At 52.6% G+C, this 18,924-nt stretch overlaps 1 protein-coding gene across 3 annotated transcripts in view; it reads right to left on the reverse strand.

Annotated features, from left to right (window-relative positions):
- ABR (ABR activator of RhoGEF and GTPase) overlaps positions 1 to 18,924 on the reverse strand; it is a 172,749-nt gene that overhangs the window by 91,269 nt on the left and 62,556 nt on the right. For all 3 annotated transcript variants that reach the window (XM_045837276.1, XM_045837279.1, XM_045837277.1), the window contains exon 2: positions 1,793 to 1,977. In XM_045837276.1, the coding sequence (XP_045693232.1) occupies positions 1,793 to 1,977 (185 nt within the window). The remainder of the gene's footprint in view (positions 1 to 1,792; positions 1,978 to 18,924) is intronic.

An 18,924-nucleotide genomic window follows, 5' to 3' on the forward strand; every position in this document is an offset into this window, starting at 1 on the left:
TACAACTGAGCTTGTCTGGAGAGTGAGAGCACCTGACAGCACCTCCCCCCAGGGAATCGAAACATGGATGTACCCCAGCAGGGCAGTCACATGACGAGGGAAGGAACCGGGACAGGAAGCAAGGAAGAAGGCAGAGAGGCAAAAAGGAACTGGCGAAGACACTTTTTCTCTTCAGCAAGCAGCTGTATTTGGCCACAAGTTCTCAACCCTCAGCCAGCACCCTGGCCCCTTGCTGTGTCCCACCTCGAATCTTCCCGTACCTAGTCACAGTGGGGTGACAGCCCAGTGCCCCAGGGGGGTCTCTGAGCCCTGTTACCAGGAGAGACCTGATCTGACGGCAGAGACGGGAAGCCAGAGTCTTCTTGCTCTCCCTGTTGACCTCAGTTCAGGTCCCAGAATACCCCATCTCCCCTCCACCAGGACCAGATCTTGCCCTGTATGTCCAAGATGGCTGTCCCTCGCCTGCCACCTTTCCTAGAACCACAAAGCGACACACCAGAATGCTGGCTGGGGGGGCCTGGACCTGACCAACACTCTCCGCATCCCTTCTACCTCTCACCTGCCCCCACCATCCCTTCCCAAACTTTCACTGCCTGGCAGCCGGCTGAGCTCTGCCTCCATTGCCATGGCAACAATGTGGCTTTCCCCAAGTGGGAAGCTGGTTGCCAAGGCCCTTGTTGCCAAAGGCTATAACAGCCACCCTGGTGTGAGAAGAGGGGGGTAAGAGCTCAGCAGAGGGGTGGAGGGTGGCCAAGGAGGCTGGAAAGAAAGGAAGCAGAGGGTTCTTGAGAAACAGTGGAGTCCAGGTAGCACTCCCTGGCTGCAGGGGGGCGGGGTGCTGGGCGCTGTAGGAGAGGAACAAGTGTCTCACAGCATCTCAGTGATGGCTCCTTGGGGGTATTAGAGGGAAGGAAGGAGACCCCCACAAAACACACTTGGATAAGCCCTCTACCCAGCAGGACCAGGCACTCTAAGCCCCCCCCCTCGCCCCCCACAGTGGAGGCAAGGCTTTGCTTCTCCTCTCCCCAACTTCAGAACAACAGCCCCAGGAATTTCTGCCTCACTTGCTCATGTCTCAGAGGCATGTGCACAAGCTAGGCCCAGAGAGAGCCAGTCCCTGTGGCCAGGAACAGCATTAATTACAAGGATGGCAAACCTCTACTCATTTCTACCCCCCTGGTTTGTCTCAGAGAACAGACTTATTAGTCCTTGTAAAATGCTTGTCTTTGGAACGCAGTTCCCATCTGTCGACAAGAGTTGAGGTGGACACCATGAGAGCTCATTCCTTCCCAGAGGAGGGCTGGACGGGGGTCCCTGGCCCTCGGGAATGCTGCAGACGCAGCTCACGCCACCCCACAGCAGCACCGAGGCCAGCCTTGGTGTGCTGGGTGTGCTGGGCTGGCATCTGTACCTTTCCAGCCACAGGTCACACATGCAGCCACGGCCCAACCCAGGCCCAGAGAGAAGAGCCTGTTCCCTCCCCAAGGCCCTGTCCTGCCAGGGGTGCTGAAAGAGGAGGCGAGGGTTACCAGGACACGCAGGGGAACAGATGGCTGGGAGAGGAGGCAGGGGGAGCAGCAGGTGGGGTGGGAGGGGAGCTGGTCTAAGAGGGGCCAGGGCTGGAAGGAGCTGACAAGGGCACCCGAAACAGACAAATTTCCCCAGTCCTGCGACGTCCCCCCACCCCGGGGAGCCTCCCAAGCACAGCCTGGCCCATGACACCCATGCCCGTCGACCCCCTCCCCCAAAACCTCCTCTTCCCAAACCCAGAAGGAAAAGCAGGTGTACCTACCCCAGGTGCCAGCCCCTCAGGTGGGGTAGGGGAGATGCTGTCCCCACCGCCCTGGCTACGGGCGCTGAGCTGGGGTGACATGGTGGGCGACTCGTCGATGTACGGCATGGTTTCTGAGCCCTCCGGGGGTCCCTTCTGCTCCTCATTCCCCTCGCCGTCGTAGTCGTCTGCCCCGTAGCTGAAGTCTGAGACAAGGAACAAGAAAGGCCACTGAGAGTCCTCCACGAGGGCTGCCAGGGATTGGTAGCGCAGTGGGCGCCGGCGGCGGCCCCCGGCTGCCATGCTCCTGGCCGCAGCATCCACAGCCTGGCCCAGGCGGGGGCTGCGCGGGGGGCCGGGGCTTCGTGCGGGGCCGGGGAGCGCCAGCAGTCCAGGGGCTGCTGGGAGCCAGGGAGGAGCGGTTTCTCTGCTGCCACCCGCTTAATAGCACGTCAGTTGCGTATTCGAGCTGTTGTTTCCTTTGCCTCCTGCCTAATTCCAAGTCTAAAAATTAACAGTGGGAGCAGGAGGCAGGACGCTTCCAACTCTCTTCTCTGAGTCACCATTTTGCTTTTTATAGGGAATAAGGAGGTGGGGGCGGGCCAAGCGATGTCACTTCCTGAGCCCCTCCTCCTGGGCTACCATTTATCCCCCCCCACCCCCAGCTGGATCCCTGGGCGAGGGAGGCAGAGCAGGTTCCAGGGTAGGGGGTTGAGGAACAGCACCCGAGGGAGCCCTGAGCCCTCCCAACAAGGCCTCATGCAGGACGGGGCCCAAAGCTGGCAGAGTGTGGGCGAGAAGGAGGCACCGAGGCCTGGCAGGGACACGATTGAACAGACTCCTCAAAAGCCAGCACTTACATATATAATTCCAGTGCAGGCTTCCCTTGGAGAAGGAGGAAGAAAAGGCTGTAGGGAAGTCGAGCTGCTGTTAGCTCCCCCGGCTGCCAGCGCCACTCAGGCCCTGGCGCCCACGCAGATACCCCGCCCCTTCCCTGGGACAGAAGGCAGCACCTCAAAAAGGCCGCTGGTCAAACCCCACCAGTGGGAGTCTCTCCTGCCACAGGTTGAGGGGCCCTCCCGGCCCCTCCCCACCCCAGCCCCTGACTGGGCCTGACCCATCATCATCCGCTCAGATGTTACTTCTTCCAGGATGTCCTCCCTGGCGTCCCAGCTCAGAACTCCTGCAGCCCACACGGCCTACTAGTGCCCCCGTTGATCCTGCCCGTTTGTCCCTAAGCCCCCGGGGGCAGGAATTGGGTGTCTCGGTCACCACTGGGTGCCCACGGGCTGACTCACAGCAGGACCTCGGGAAGTGGGTGTGGAGGGAATGAATGAGCAGAGGAATGCACTGCCCCTGTCAGGTCTGAGGCTTGAGCCAAATTCTCCGCTGGGGCCTGGCTCCTCCTCCTCTGTCACAACACACCAGCCTCCAGGCAGACGGCAGCCTGAGAATGGTGTCAACAGGTCACCAGGGCGCCTGGCCACAGCCACACTCGGTTCAATCTGGCCCTTTGGCAGCCGAGAGTTTCCCTCAGCCTCGTTGCACCTGCTCCCGCAGACTTCCTCTCCAGTCTGTGCTGACAGCCCGTTAAGCAGTCAGGGACATGGCTACTCCTTTTTCCCAGGACAGGCATACACGTGGAGAACCACAGAATCTAGTGACCCAGGCATTGAGCTGTGTGCGTGCCGTGTGCCCAGGAGACAGGGTCCCCTGCCCCAGAGGATGCGGCGCCTACATCTGAGGCCGGAAGTGAGACAGGGGGTGAGCCGACTCTGCTATTTCCAGGGACTGGAAGAAAAAAGAGGAGCCACAGCATCCAGTCTGCCCAAGTCTGGCACTGGGACGGAGCCTGGTTGTTTCCTGAGACTTGCTCACTTTGGAAAATCACAAGGAGGAAATGAAACAGCGTGTTAACCTGCTATCTCTCCCCCAGGAGCCAGCCTCCTGGCTGCCGTTTCTCCCGGAGTCAAGGCCCAGAGTGTCAGCTGTGGCGAACCCTAGTTCAGAGCCCAGCAGGCGACTCGGACTCTCCTGTACACTGGCCGATTCCCGGGGGGCACAGGACCAGATCCCTCACTCCCAAGACCTTTCCCAAGGGCAGAGGTGGAAGGCACAACAGGGAAGGTGGCGTGGCTCGCCTCCACCGCAGGGCCTGGAGCTGGCCGGGTCCCAGCAGGGCAGGAAGGTCTCTGCCAGCCCCCCTCCCGGTGGGCACGACCCGCCTCATCAGAGTGGCAGCTGCAGACCGGCATCTCCTGTTCCTCTCAGCTGAGCCACATCTGTGAGGCTGTTCCTACCATCCCGGACTGGCAGACAGGTCACTGAGTCTCAGAGACATTTACACAGAGAGGATCTGAACTCAGGACTGTCACCGGATGCCAACATTTCCCCTCTGAATATCACTAACCTTCCAGAGAAATCTTCTACAGCCCTTCTCATTTGGGGAGGCTGACCACGGAGGAGAGGGAGGGGTGGCTGAGAGAGAGGTGCTGGCCACAGGACAGGGAGGCTCGGGAGTGGAGGAAAGGGCCCACAGAACTCTCTGCACGTGTTCCTAGACACTTTCCCTTCCATCCCACCCTTCGTAAGACCCCGGCAGCCCAGGATCAGAGACCCAGGAGACCCCCACCAGGCAAAGGGATGTGGAAAAGACTGAGAAACCAGGCCTCAGAGAGGAAGGAACCTGGGGACATGGGAGGATGGGAATCTGCTAAGCACGGGCTTTGGTTGGTGAAAGACCCCAGACAGGAATGCTGAGTGGACTGTGGCTTGGCCACCAGGTCTTGAAAGAAAGGAGGGCAGAGGAGGCTGCTGACAGCCAATATTCACTTCCCCTCCTTTTAACACAAGCCTCATTATATATATAGAGTGGCGGTGTGCCCAGTGGCCAGCTAAAAGACTACTTTTCTTAGTGGTGTGGGCCATATGAGAAGTTCTGGCCAATGAGATGTGTGGAACTTTGAGAAATGCTGCTAAAAGAGATTGTTTTAGCTGAAAGGTATGTTTGGTTTGTTTGTTTCTTGCCCTCTTCATGCTCCCTTTTTCTGTTGTCAGTTTGGCTTGGAAAGTAGATGGAATGCCTGGAGCTCCAGCAACCATATTAAACCATGAGGTGATAGACACCACTACTAGAGATAGCTGAACAGAAAGATAGGAGCCTCGGCCATACCACCCCAGGACTGCCTGCCTCTGTCTGGACTTCTTTTACATGAGAAAAAAATTCCTGTTATTTAAACCACTGTTATTTAGTTGTCGTTGGATTTTTTTTTTTTAATCCTCACCTGAGAACTTTTTTTTTCATTGGTTTTAGAGAGAAAGGAAGGGAGAGGGAGAAACACTGATGCAAGAGAGAAGCATCCATTAGTTGCCTCCTGTACACACTCAGACCAGGGATCATACTGTCTGGACGAGGGATCAAACCCACAACCTAGGTATGTGCCCTGACTGAGAATCGAACCTGCAACCTTTTGGCCATGGGACGATGCTCCAACCAACTGAGCCACACAGGCCAGGGCCACTGTTATTTAGTTTTTTTATGTTATATGCCGTCAACCTTAATTGTTACTGATCCAGATGGTTTTCCTTGACATTCTGCCTGGGTGCTTTTCCCACTGCCCTCGCCGTTCCTTCAAAGTCTCTTTGGTGGAACCCTCTGTCCTTGCCCACCCTTTCAAGTTGGTACTTTCAAGTTAGATGTCCTTACAGCAGAGCGCTGCTCAGCAACAAAGAGAGACAAACCGCGGGCTCTCACACTCAGTGAGAGGAGCCAGACGCAAAGGGGCATATCCTACATGGTTCCACTTACATGACGTTCCCAGACAGACAGAAATAATCTATGGTGGGAAAAAAAAATAAAAATAGTGGTTGTCTCTGGGAGTGGGGTGGGAGCAGGAGTTGACTGTAAGGGGCACAGGGGACTTCTGGGGCGATGGGAATGTTCTGTACCTTGACAGGGACTCGGGGTACACAGGGGGATTCGCTCTTCGAATAGTACATGTAAGGTCTGTGCGTCTCACGGGCTGCTGAGCTCCGGCTATCGACACGCAGCCTTTGTGCTGGAGTGAAGTGCTGCGATGTCAGCGGCTTACTCTGAAGCACGTAAAAAATAAGATGGGCTGGTGATGTTCAGAGGGACGGATGGATGTGTGATACAGCAAGTATAGAAAAATGATAATTACAGACTCTAGATGATGGGTATGTGGGTGTTCACCGTACAATTCTTTAAACTTTTCTGCGTGTTTGAAATTTTTCATAATAAAATGGTGGGAAAAAATTGGTGTTCTCCAGGCTTCTGCCACCTCTCCCTTTGCTCCCTCTCCCAAATCTCGTTTATGTTCCAGGGTGAGGTCCGGGCTGCAGACCTGTCTCTCTGATTATTTCCTGAACATCTCCGCCCCCTGGGCCAGCTCGCTCAGGCCGGGAACCTAGGAGTCATTTCACACTCCCCCTCTTCCTGCTCCTCACCTCCCACACTCTGAACTACCCCCGCTCCCCGTCCTGCCCCAGACCCTCACCGACCCTCATGAGGACAATTCCAACACTCTCCCTTGTTCAAAATTTAACAGTTCCTCAATCACTTCAAGGTTCAACCCAAACTCCTCAGTGTGAGGCCCTGCACAGTCACCTGACTCTACCTTTTTGGAGTCATATTCTGCTGCCCTGTACTATCAGACATTTTCTAGGTCCTTGTAGTGGGTTGAATAGTAGCCCCCAAATGCATATGTACGAATCCTAACCTTGCTACCTGTGAATGTCACTTTACTTGGGAAAAGATCTTTGCAGATATATTAAGGTATGCATCTCGAGGTGAGATTATCCTCGATTAACTGAGTGGGTCCTAAATCTGATGATGTGTCCTTAGAGGGAACAGAAGGGGAGAAAAGGCAGACACAGAAGGAGGCTGTGTGAAGATGGAGGCAGCGACTCAAGTTGTGCATGGAGTCCCCAGGCCCTGGAAGATGCAAGCAAGAACTCTGCCTCTGAGCTTTGGCTGGGAGTGTGACCCTGCCAACACCATGACTTTACTCTGGCCTCCAGACTGAGAAAATAAATTCGTGCTGCTTTAGGCCACCAAGTTTGTGATCCCTTTTTTTTTTTTTTATGGCAGCACTATGAAATTAATAGAGTCCCCAAACACACAACACTATTTCCTACCTCTGGACCTTTGTACATGCTGTTCCTATATTTGGACACCCTCTTCACCCCCGTCCGCCCAGTGAAATCCCATTCAGCCTAGAATCCAGCTCAGCTGCATCCTTCTCCTGAGAACCTCCTATCTCCTGAATATACAAAGCACTTTTGCAAATCAATGAGAAAAAGATAAATACCTCAACTTTCTAAATGAGTTAGAGAAATGAACAGAAAATTAAAAAAAGAACTACAAACACCCAAATGCAAATTTCTATTTTTTGCAATTTTTCTATCAAATCATCAAGGATTAAAAAAAATACCCAGAGTTGTCGGGAACAGGCACTCTCAGAAACTCTTGGAGGGCACGTATAACTGCCACAACTTTTCTGGAGCCAATTTGGCAACTGGTATCAAAGCTTTAACAGTTGGTACAGCTTGCCCCGACTGGGTGGCTAGAGCATCACCCCACTACGCCAAGGTTGTGAGTTTGATCCTCGGTCAGGGCACATATAAGAATCAGCCAATGAGTGCATAACTAAGTGGAACAACAAACTAATGTTTCTCTCTCTCTCTCAATAAATAAATTTTTTTTTACTGTTGGTACAGCTTCTAACCCAGCACAATCCAAGACTGTGTCCTAAGAAATTAATTCTAAATGTGTGTAAAAATAAAGTTAAAAGATTATTCATCACAGGGCTGTTCATGATTGTGAAATATTAAAAACCACCTAAATGATTAATTACAGGGAATTGGTTGAGTAAATTATGGTGTAACTCCAAGATGTATGACTATGTAGCCATTAAAAATGATATGATGTACATCATCTTATTAAGTGAAAAAGGAAATTAATAATAGTAGGTACAGTATGACATTATGTTTGAAAGAAATAAAAATGTCCATACGTGCACAGAATAAAGCCTGCAATGCAACAACACAAAACAACTATAAAACACTCAGCCCTGACTGTGTGTCTCAGCGGGTTGGGCATCTAGCTGCAAAGTGAAAGGTCGCTGGTTCAATTCCCCGTCAGGGTACAGGCCTGGGTTGCAGGCCAGGTTAACTGGTTGGGGATGTCCAAGAAGCAACCGATCGATGTTCCTATCTCACATTGATGTTTCTTTCCCTTTCTCTCTCCCTTCTGCTCTCTCTAAAAATAAATAAATAAAATCTTTTTTTTAAGGCATTCAGATTCTAGGAAGTTGAGAGAAATTAATACATGCTCTTTTCCCTCTAGGACACTAGCAGACACCTCTTTTCTCCTACTCAATACCCATCTTCCCTCCTTCCCTGCTTACTTTACCCGGTCTTCCCTTGAGGTGGCAATGGACCTGGTCCCAGGTAAGATACCCACTGTCTCCGCCTCTCTTGCAACCAGGAGAGGCTATTTGACACAGTTCTGATGGATGAGACCAAGTGAAGTAGAATGGGACCTTTTGCTTTGCTAGTTAAAAAAAAGACTTCTCGCCGTGAACTCAGATAGGATGACCGGAGCCACAGTGGCCACATTGCTGCCATGAAGAAATGACCGAGAAAGAACAGAGACATTTCCCTGATGCTGGCAGGGGCTGAGCCATACTACAAACAGCTGGCCTCTTTTTTTGCTAAGTGGGCAATATAAGCTCTTACATGACGGCTTTTCTGCCACTCAAAATGAACGCATTTCCATGTGATACCCTTACAGCCAGGGAGAGAAAGGCAGTCCAACAAGCAATAAACACCCTAATGCTATGAGAGAAGCAGCTGATGGGCAAGGCAGAGATGGGGAGGCAGGCAACAATGTGGGTGAGGGGACGGCTGGGAGGGCTTGGGTGACACTTGAAGGGGGCTTTGTCACTGCAGTTTAGAGCAAGGATGCCGGGCACACGGCTTAGGCCCCACCACTTTCTGACCTCTCTGTGCTCAGAAGGGTGCCTGGCGCAGGGCAGCCTCTTACAGACGGACGGCGAGTGGTGACACCGACGAACGTGAAAGAGGATGATGGAGAGACGAGAGACTTCGAGCACTCAGGGCTCCTGCGAAGATTGAACCCGGCAACGCGCACAAGGCACTTAGCACACAGTACGCACCCGATACATCTCAGCTGCTGTTATTAATATTATTAATTGCATCTTGAAAGATGCGTGGGTGCTTGCCAGGCAGATGGGGGACATGAGCAGAGTTCTAGGCAACGAGGAGGCTTGGCAAAGACACAAAGTGTGGAGCAGCAGGGCCCCTTAAGGGGGCTATAAATAGGCCAGCATGGCTAGAACACTGAGTGAGTGTGAGGGTGAGAGGGAGAGAGTGCTGGGGAAGTGGGCACACCGAGGGCCTCCCGAGCCGGTCTAAGAGTCAGGCAGGACCCAGTGGGGACCACTGATCCGGGCCACACCTGCTGCAGGGTCTTGTCGGCTGCCAAATATCTCTAACTTTAGATAATTCCTCCTGAAGCTCATCTCCCTCTGCCGAGCTGCAATGCAGGCAGACCCTGTGACCTCCAGATCTCCCGGAGTCACCAGATTGGGACCATGTGTGAACACAGGTTACCTGTTCCAAGCCTGTAATGGATGGCGCTCGTGCCAGACGACAGGTCATGAGCTAACCAGTGACAGGCCGGGGTGACAAGCTCTTTTGTGCCATGTGAAGAGCTGGCCTGTGGAGGGTGGGTTCAGACCCAAATGATCGGCCCTCATCTCCACCATCGTAAGCTCCAGTGGGCCCAAAGGGGAGAAAGGCGTGCCCGGAGAGCTGGAGGCACACGGATGTTGAGCTGTTTACAGCCTTCCCCGAGACTGTCCGGCACCAGTGACCAAAGGGCACAGCCAGAGTACATCCTGGTACCCCCAGCCCTCCCCCAACAGATGCTGAGGGCCGTTTGGGGGATCTTTCCAATCTCTTCTGGGACACTCTTAAGAACCTGTGAGTGCAGGATAAAGTTCTGGGCATGGAATGCCCTGCCCTCCTGACAGGGGTGGTACAAAGGATAGCATTAGGTGATAAACTTATTTTCTGCTCTAGAACTGGCGAAGGCAGTGAGGAAGGGGAGCCTTGGGAGAATAGCCGAGGGACACCCATGCGTGACCACCATTCCCACAGACGAAGCATTAAAAGTCTTTGGAGAACATCAAAATTCTCTGTATGCCGCAGCTGCATCGGGGGTGGCAGAGCAACCGGGCACAGACTCCACTCCTGCCCCCCAGGACCTCCCTGCGTGGCCTCACGCATGCTCACTGCCCTTCCTGACCACCCAAGCACTGGGCTGTGCCCTGCCTCATCTCACCCTCAGAACCCCTGTGCCGGACGAACTTCGCAAACATCACGCTGAGCAAAAGGAACCGGACACCAAAAGCATGAGCTGCAGGACTGCAGTTGTGTGACGTTCGAGAACAGACACAACAAATGGCAGTGGCTCCCTGGGGGTGGGGGAGGTGGAAGGCAGTAAATGCTGACTGGGGAGGGGTATCGGGGAACTTTCTGGAACGCTGGAGACCTTCTGGACCTTGATCTGGGTGGCGGAGAGACAAGGAGGCCTGTGTAAAAGTTCATTAAGCTATATGCTTCACCTTGATGAACTTGAAAAACTTTAACAAAAAAACCGTAAAACCAAGTAAGTACTACCATTACAAGGAAGCGGAGGCATGGGGGGTTACAGCACTCGCCCGAGGTCTAACAGGTGCGTGGGACACAGGACTGAGCACAGCTAGTCTGGCTCCAGACCTGAAGTGGCGTAATGCGGGGCTCATACCAACAGAACGGACCACACAGGCGGGTTGTCCTAGGAGAGAAGCGGCCGTGCCGGGTCTGGAGGAGGAAGAGCCCCCTGGCGGAGGGAGCGCAAGGGCCTCAGAGCCGAGGTAGTAAGAGTCCGGCCCCAGAGAGGGGCCGTGCTGCACCCACGTGGGGCCCTGCTGAGCCCTTTTGTGTGGCCGGCTGGCTGGCTCTGAGTCTGTCTTTGATTTCTTCCTCCTGAGATAATGATGCCCCTGTCGCAGGTTGGTTGTGAGATAACATTAAGTAATGTTATGTAGGTTAAACACCCCGGGCAGCCTCTGGCAGAACAGTGCTTGACAGAGGCCATGCTGAAGGAACAAGGGAGGGACAGCTTCAGCTGGGGCCCTCGGTGAGGACCAGCATCCTCCCCATGGACAAGCCACCTCCCGCTTAGCACCCTCAGCTCCAGGACGGATGGGAGAGGAAGTGGGGAGCAAGGACAGCATGGCGCACACAGGCTTCCAGAGAGACTCAGGTTCCAATCCCAGTATCACCACTTGCCCTGTGACTTCAACAAGCTCCTTAACCTTCCAGAGGCTCGGTTTCCCCATCTATGAAATGGGGCTAACACATAAGGACTATACCTTATGAGTTGTTTGTTTTGTGGGTTTGCAAAGAGAAAGTATACACAATGGAAGGCACCTGGCTCCGGGCCAGTGCTAATTACCAGTGGCTATTTTCATCATTACCACCCTGGTCCTCTTCCAGAGCAGTAAGTGCCCCCAGGGATCTCTTAGTCCTTGAAAACAAAAAACAAAACCAGGGCTTTAGACACAGACGACTGGGCCAGGCCCCCGCAGGCCTCCCTCCCTCAGCAAATCAGCGGTTCGCTGGTCGGCCTGCATTCACTAGGAGCCTGAAATAGCTCCAAACTTAAACTTGAAGATGCCAGTTCCAACCTTTGCTGCACTCTGGAATCAATCCCCTGGGGCGTGTGGGAGCTACTGGGGTCTGGCTCTCAACCCTGAGATCCGCATCCCATCCGTGTGGGGTGGCGGGGGCAGCAGGGCTGCTGAAAGCTCCCTGGGTGACGCCAACGTGCATAAAGCTAAAGCTAAAAACCACCAGTTTATGACAAGCACCCTGAGGTAGAATGGAACTAAACTCTGCAACAGCCGGGGAAGCCCCTCAGCCGCACTACGTAAGAGGCACAGCAGAGGTTTCTTGCAAGAGGCTTGGTTTCAATTAAGTCTCGAGGACTTGAAGATTTGCCTAGGAGAGGGCAAACAGGTGGGCAGAAAGGGCTTTACTTTGAGGTAAACCTGGGCAGTCAGGGAGGGCAGGCCCTGTCCCATTCACGCTGGGCCCTCAGCCTTGGCCTACAGCGGGCTCCTGGGCCACAGGATGGCCTCTCCTGTCCCTGAGACCTTCCCGTAGGCCTGGAGCAAGGAAATGAGCCCAGCAAAGGGACAACTGGAAGACAGGGCAGTGATGACACGGCTGCTCATTCCTAGAGGTGAGGACGCAGACACGCGAAGCTGGAGCGCTGGGTTCTGGCTCCGCCCCCGCTGCTGGGAACTGACTCAAGGCCCCCAGCCACGGCGCTGCTCAGCCTCCTTGTTGCCATGGACACGCGACCGCCACTCCACCTCCAGGCTCCCTCTGGGAGGAAGGCAGAGACCGTGGCCTGCGGGAAAAGCCCGGGCTCCAAAGTCTGAGACAAAGAAATCCTAGGTCTTGGATATCTGCGTCAGGGACAGAATCGGCGAGAGGACGGTCGCCTGCCAGTGGGCCCAGGGGCTGAGAAGGGAGAGGGGCTGCGCCAGGGTCCAAGCTCAGAGGGGGATCAGGAACGCTATTATCTGCACCGTGTTGTACAGCTTCCCCCGCAAGCCCACACCTGGGATCTCATTTCATCCTCACAACCCAGGTAGGATGTCAGAGTAGAAATTACTCCCCCACTTTACACAGGGGGAAACTGAGGCTCAAAACTGTCCTGGGTCCCGTCCACGGCCGCCTGGCTGATAAACAACTGGGCCGCAACTCACAGCCTGCCCTTTCAACCAGGTGCACCCCTTCTGGTACTTTGACATCATCTCCCACCCTGGCAAGAGGGGCCTAAAATTCCTCATTACTCTGTAGGAAAAGTAGTTGCACGCCAACTAAGTATATAGGAATACTGGCGCAAAGGGAAGTTTACTTCATGTGTAAATGAGCAACAGTCAGTTATTCCACAAACATCTCCTCATCACATTATGTGCTAGACAGAGTGACAGGAACAGACCCCAAGCAAGACTCGGCACCCCCAGCTACGCTGCCAGGAGCCCACCAGCCAGGCAACAGAACATAGTGAGCTGGGCCCCGGGTCCGCAATCAGGTGGATCCGAGTTCCACGGACTTCCTTCTGGCCACTCATTTTCTGGGAGTTTCATGGTGCATGGGGTGACACAGCTGCCCTGCCCCTTCCACAAGGCTGCTCCAAAGAGGAAGAAGAAAGACCAGACGAGAAGAATATTCCATAAACAGTAGAGCATTCCATCAAGCAGACAAAAAAAAAAAAAATCCTCTACAAAGTCAATTCATCTGGACTTCAGCATATTCTGGCTTCCCCACTAGGTGGCAGGAGTCTGGAGAGCAAGGACCGTGTCTTCTATTTCCATTACCCGGGCACTCAGGACAGGATTCACCACAGCGGATGCTCCTGCACTGCCCCGCTGATGCAGGCCCCAGAAACTCTTCCTGGACTCTCCCCATATCAACCAATCCAATCAATCATTTAGGAGATTGCTCTGACAAATCCTACGGAGCTCCAACCCTTGTTAAGAGTTAAAAGCTTTACTATAATTCAGAATGGAGGGGCAGATAAAGTGTTTCCCAGATAAGGTCAAGTTAAAGGAGTTCACCATCACCAAGCCCTCATTATATGAAATGTTAGAGGCACTTATCTAAGAAAAAAAAGATAAAAAATAGAACAGTAAAATGACAACAAACTCACAACTATCAACAACTGAACCTAAAAAAAGACTAAGTAAACAACTAGAACAGGAACAGAATCACAGAAATGGAGATCATAGGGAGGGTTATCAGTGGAGAGGGGGTGAGAAGAGAATGGGGGGAAAGGCACAAGGAATAAGAAGCATAAATGGTAGGTACAAAACAGACAGGGGGAGGTTAAGAATAGTACAGGAAATGGAGAAGCCAAAGAACTTGTATGTATGACCCATGGACATGAACTAAGGGGGGAATGCTGGTGGGAGGGTGCAGGGGAATAAAGGTGGGAAATGGAACAACTGTAATAGTATAATCAATAAAATGTATTTAAAAATATATTATATATATTTTTAAAGATTTTATTTATTTATTTTTAGAGAGGGAAGGGAGGGAGAAAGAGAGAGAGAGAAACATCAATGTGCGGTTGCTGGGGGCCATGGCCTGCAACCCAGGTATGTGGCCTGACTGGGAATCGAACCTGCAACACTTTGGTTTGCAGCCTGCGCTCAATGGTGAGCTATGCCAGCCAGGGCTAAAATATATATAATATTAAAGAAAGAGTTAAAAGCGTTGACTTGCTTCTCCTTCCCCTCTGAACCATCATGAATTGATAACAAACAGTGACCCTGCACTGACTTGATTTAAGGTTCAGCTCTCCCTCCCCTCCTGGACATGCTGGTGAAAAATGCGTGGTGAGGGGGAAGCAGCCAGGAGGCGATGAGGAGGGAGAATCAAAGGACCATTATGACAATGACCTTCAAATCCAATCCCACTTATCATCTGCCTGGGATGGATGGCCTCCTCAGAGCCCCCTTCTATATATGGTTTCATGAGTCCTTAGGGTATTTATGAAAAATTAAATGACTTTCAATTTAGTGCTGAGAAGTAGGAAGGGGCAGTTCAGAGAACAGATAAGTAATGCAAGGTCCAGGGAGGTCAGTAAGGCACTCAAAGCTGCCTTGCGTGCTGGTAGTAGCCAGGATCAGAATCTGTGACCCTTGCCTTCCACCCCAGGGGCTCCCTTCAATCCCAGAGCCAAGTGGCTCCAGGCTCGCACCCCACTCTGCAAAAGTCAGCCAGGACATTCCCAGCTTGCACCCGCTTGCACAGCCTCACATGTACACCCACGGAAACACCCTGTGTCTCTCTGCCACCACTCTCAGGAGGCCAGACTTGATGACATTCAACTCAAGCTGCTTGCTGGCTCTCCACACAGAGCCTCTCTGGACCTTAAAAATAATTCTATCAAACACAGCCATTAGAGGGCACCTCAAAATTGATGTCTTTCTCCCCTCCAGGGTATCAGTGGTTTGGCCTGTTCTGGCTTCTGCCACCCACTGTGAGGAGATAAGGGGACCTCCCCAAACCAGTGGCTTCTTCCCAGAACATCATCTTTCCTCTGGGGTGGGGGATGCACAGGTGAGGACTGAGCTCGGAAAAGGCAGTATGGTTCACCCAGCCAGCTCACTTCTGCTCTGTGTGCGCAGGCACAGAAATACACTCACGCACACATGGGCCACAGACAGACCCACTTCCTTAAGGCCCTGGCACCTTCTGATGTGCGATGAGGAGTCCCAGGGACGATGGCAGCGATGGCCGCACAGCAGTGTGAACATGCTCGATGCCACTGACTGACCTGCACACTTACCAATGGTTATGCATTCAAATGTTATGTTATATGTGCTTTACCACAATTTAAGAAATAGAATAAGCTATAATTTTTTTTTAAAAAAGCAGGCAGTCAGGGGTGGAGCAATACCAGAGACAGAAACTCTCTCATGGGAATTGGCAGGGTCGAGGGGACTAAACCAGTCCCAGAGTCCACTCAGCGTCCAAAGAGGGCTTTAGAGTCACCTTCTGCATTACCACAGCAGGTTCCACCTCCACAGCTCCTTTCTGCTTTTCTGCCAACTTCCTGGCACAGGACAAGCCTGGCTGTGCCCTAGGCAGGGGCTGCCAGGCATTTGTCAGCTCCGATTGCAGTACTCCTTCCCCCACCCAGCAGTACCTGGGCACTCACTATAGAGTGACTTGCCCCACACCCAACCAATGCCAATGGCGATGTCTCCGGAAGCATGCAGAACCACCCCAGGGGTTACAGCTGAAGATGAAACTTCCCCTCACCCCTCTGCTACTTCCCAAGTCCTCCACTCAGATCTACACAGCGCCATCCTTCCAACTGGCAGCAAGAGATGCCAGCCTTACCTCCCACAGGAAAGTAGCCTCCTCCAAGAATCAAGCTTAGGACTAGACATAGCCCAGGGGCTAATGGAACAGGGGGCGGAAAGGAAAAGAGATGTTTGAACTTGGCCCTCAAAACAAGGGCAGCTGTAAACCACAGGCCAGAGACGCCAGAGAAGCCAGAGAAGACAGGCTGAGAGACACAGGCACCAGGGCCCACGGGGCTGGCGGGACCTGCCCTGCCCCAGGTGTTTACATTGGGACCACCTGTGTGCAGACAGACTAGCTGGATGAGGCCAGAGAGGCAGCGGCCAAGGTCAATTACCTGTACTCCCAGGAGAGTGCCTGGAAATGTCCTTTACATGCCTGGGCATGTGAGCATGAGAGAAGCGGCACAGTCCCATGAAAATCAGAACTTGGCTGATATTAGAGGCCACGTCCCAGGCACGGGACTTGTGCGAAGGCAAGTGGGCACACCCTAGTCTCCCAGGAAAATGAAATCAAGATTCTGAACTGAGGACAAGAGAAGAGGGACAAGGACTGGAGGTGTTCCCTGGGGGCCATGAAAGACCATAGTACTGGCTCTGGAGTCAGGTGTGGTAGCTCTGGAGCCAGGCTACCAAAATATAAATCCCGGTTTTAGCTGTGTGATCTTGGGCAACTTGCTTAACTTCTCTGGGCCTTAGTTTTCTCCTTTATAAGGCCAAAAAGTCCATTATGTTTTTTCTGTATGATGGCTTTGACACTGCTTAACTTGAGTTGTCCTTAACTTCGGTAGAAAAAATTTTGTTAGATTGTATTGTGACAGCTGTCATATCAGTGTGCATTTTAAAATTTATCAAAATTGGTGAATTCTTGTGCAGTCATTCTAATATTGAAGATGGAAGAAAATAGGCAACATTTTCAGTGTATTATGCTTTATTATTTCAAGAAAGGTAAAAACACAACTGAAATGCAAAAAAAAATATGTGCAGTGTATGGAGAAGGTGCTTCTACTGATCAAACGTGTCAAAGTGGTTTTCAAAGTTTCTTGGTACAACTGACATTTGGCCAAAAAATTCTGTGCTGTGGGGCTGTTTTTTGCACTAGAAGCTATTTAGCAGCACCCCCAGCCTCTACCCACTAGAAGCCAATAGCAGGAGATAGCCGACATACTCAGAAGACCCAAATCAATAATTTGTGAAAAATGAAAGATGTGCCTTTTATTTTATGAATAAAAAAATAACAGACTTTTTGGCCAACCCAATAACAACACTGTCTTGTGGAGCTTTTGTGACAGTTAAACAGGTTAGTTCCAGTGAAGCCATTAGAACAGTGTCTGCAGTAAGTAATGTAGTAAATAATGTTAATGGTTATTACTGGTGACACCATCATTATTATTTCTCCCCACAATCCCGGCCCTGGGAGAGGTACTGAGAGGGAGCCTGGTTTATCTGACGTCTTCTGAGGGACTAGAAGCAGCTGCACATTGTGTGGGCAGCGCACAGGTTACCTAAGCACCCAACGAGCCACAAGAGAACAGCCCACACATGGCAGCTTTGTCCCACTTTCCCTGCCTGCTCCTCCTGGGCCACCGTCCGCTCTTAGTTTTAGGTCTGAGCTCCTTCCTGGGAGCCTGGAGCCCTTCAATAGTTAGGAGGCTACCCAGGTAACAGTCTACAGTTCTACGCCAGAGAGGGCAGAGCACCCCGTCTCCTGGGAACCACAAAGGCAGAGAGGGAAGAAGAGCACAGGTGCAGGTTTCCCTCGGCCCCACAAATGCACAGGCGCAGCCATCAAGACTCAGAAGCTCACAGGAGCACCCCTGAGCCTCCCTTCCATTGCCGGTGTACTGGTGAGTGTATGGGGGGAGGTGGGTGCGCACACACACACATTCCCCTGGGGGGCGCCATGCAAGTTAACTCGTTATCCTGTTTCCAGAAGGGAAGAGCGGAGACAGACCATTTTGGTCAATAGCGCATGCGCTGGAACCAGGCCGCCTGGGCTCGCATCCCAGCTCTGCCTCTTTCTTAGCAGCTTTGTGGCTCTGGGCACATCACTTAACCTCTCTGTGTCTGTTTCATTTGCAAAATGAAATAAGAGCATCTACACTCCCAGGGTTTCTGTGAGGATGAAATGAGTAAGTACGTCCAAAGCACACTTGGAAGAGTACCAGCACCGCCTCAGTACTAACCGCTACCGCCGTGCCTCACACGCTCAGCGAGTCAGAGCTCATGACTGCCAGGCTCTCACAGAGGCTCTAGTTCTCCTCTGGCTCTGCATCTTAGGCTGGACCCTTCCCTGCTGAGAACTCAGAAGACAATTAGTCCCGCCCCGGAGGGCTTCGGGCAGAAATCCAGGCTCAGCCTCTGTACCGAGGCTGGGCTTTGGCAGTGCCCTGCCTTGCCCTGACCTCACCAACTGCTGCTGGATTTTCCTCCGTCCACAGGCAACACCCACATCTCTCATTCTGCCCATTCAGAAACCGGAAACAGCCCCAGCCAGCTGGTCCCCATACAGACACGGTGCTTTCCTCTGGGGCGAGACTGCCATGGTTCTTCCTCCAGAAGATGCACAATGTGTTTCTCTACTGGACATCCCAAGAACTGCTGATTATAGGGGCATCTGGAATCCAAAAGAACACTGGACGTGAAGCCCAAAGATTAAGGTTTAACCATTTGGGCAAGTCCCTTAAACTCTCTGGGTCCCTGGGTTTGCCTCACTGCAAAATGGGCCGGCATTCCCCACCCTCCGGAGTGGAGGCGAGGAGGTGATGAAATGATGCAATGGTGTCTAGTGCCGCGCCCAGCACACAGCAGGCGCTCCAAGCGGCTGGAACACTGCCTGTGTTACCTTCTTTCCCATCACAGGCAAAATGTGAGAAGAGACCTGAGGTGCTGTGCTCATTTGGCCAAGCAGTCTGTCATCTTTAGCAAGACGATGAGCTCTGTCAGGTGGCTCAGAAAAAAACTCATGACGTAGCCTGGGCGGGTTTTGTTAGCTGGGATTTGGAGCAGCCCTCTGTGCTGGGTTACTGCTTGCATCCCGGACTCCTCCCTTTCCCAGAAGCTGATTATTTGCTCAAATCATCCACTGTCCCCTAAATTAGGCAGAAGGGCCAAGGCAGCCACTTGTGTTCTCTGGTCACATGCCCACATGGCTTTTGGAGCAGCTGCCCCTTC

The sequence above is a fragment of the Phyllostomus hastatus genome, unplaced genomic scaffold (assembly GCF_019186645.2).
Source record: "Phyllostomus hastatus isolate PE091 unplaced genomic scaffold, TTU_PhHast_1.1 phas_contig_210, whole genome shotgun sequence".
NCBI lineage: Eukaryota > Metazoa > Chordata > Mammalia > Chiroptera > Phyllostomidae > Phyllostomus > Phyllostomus hastatus.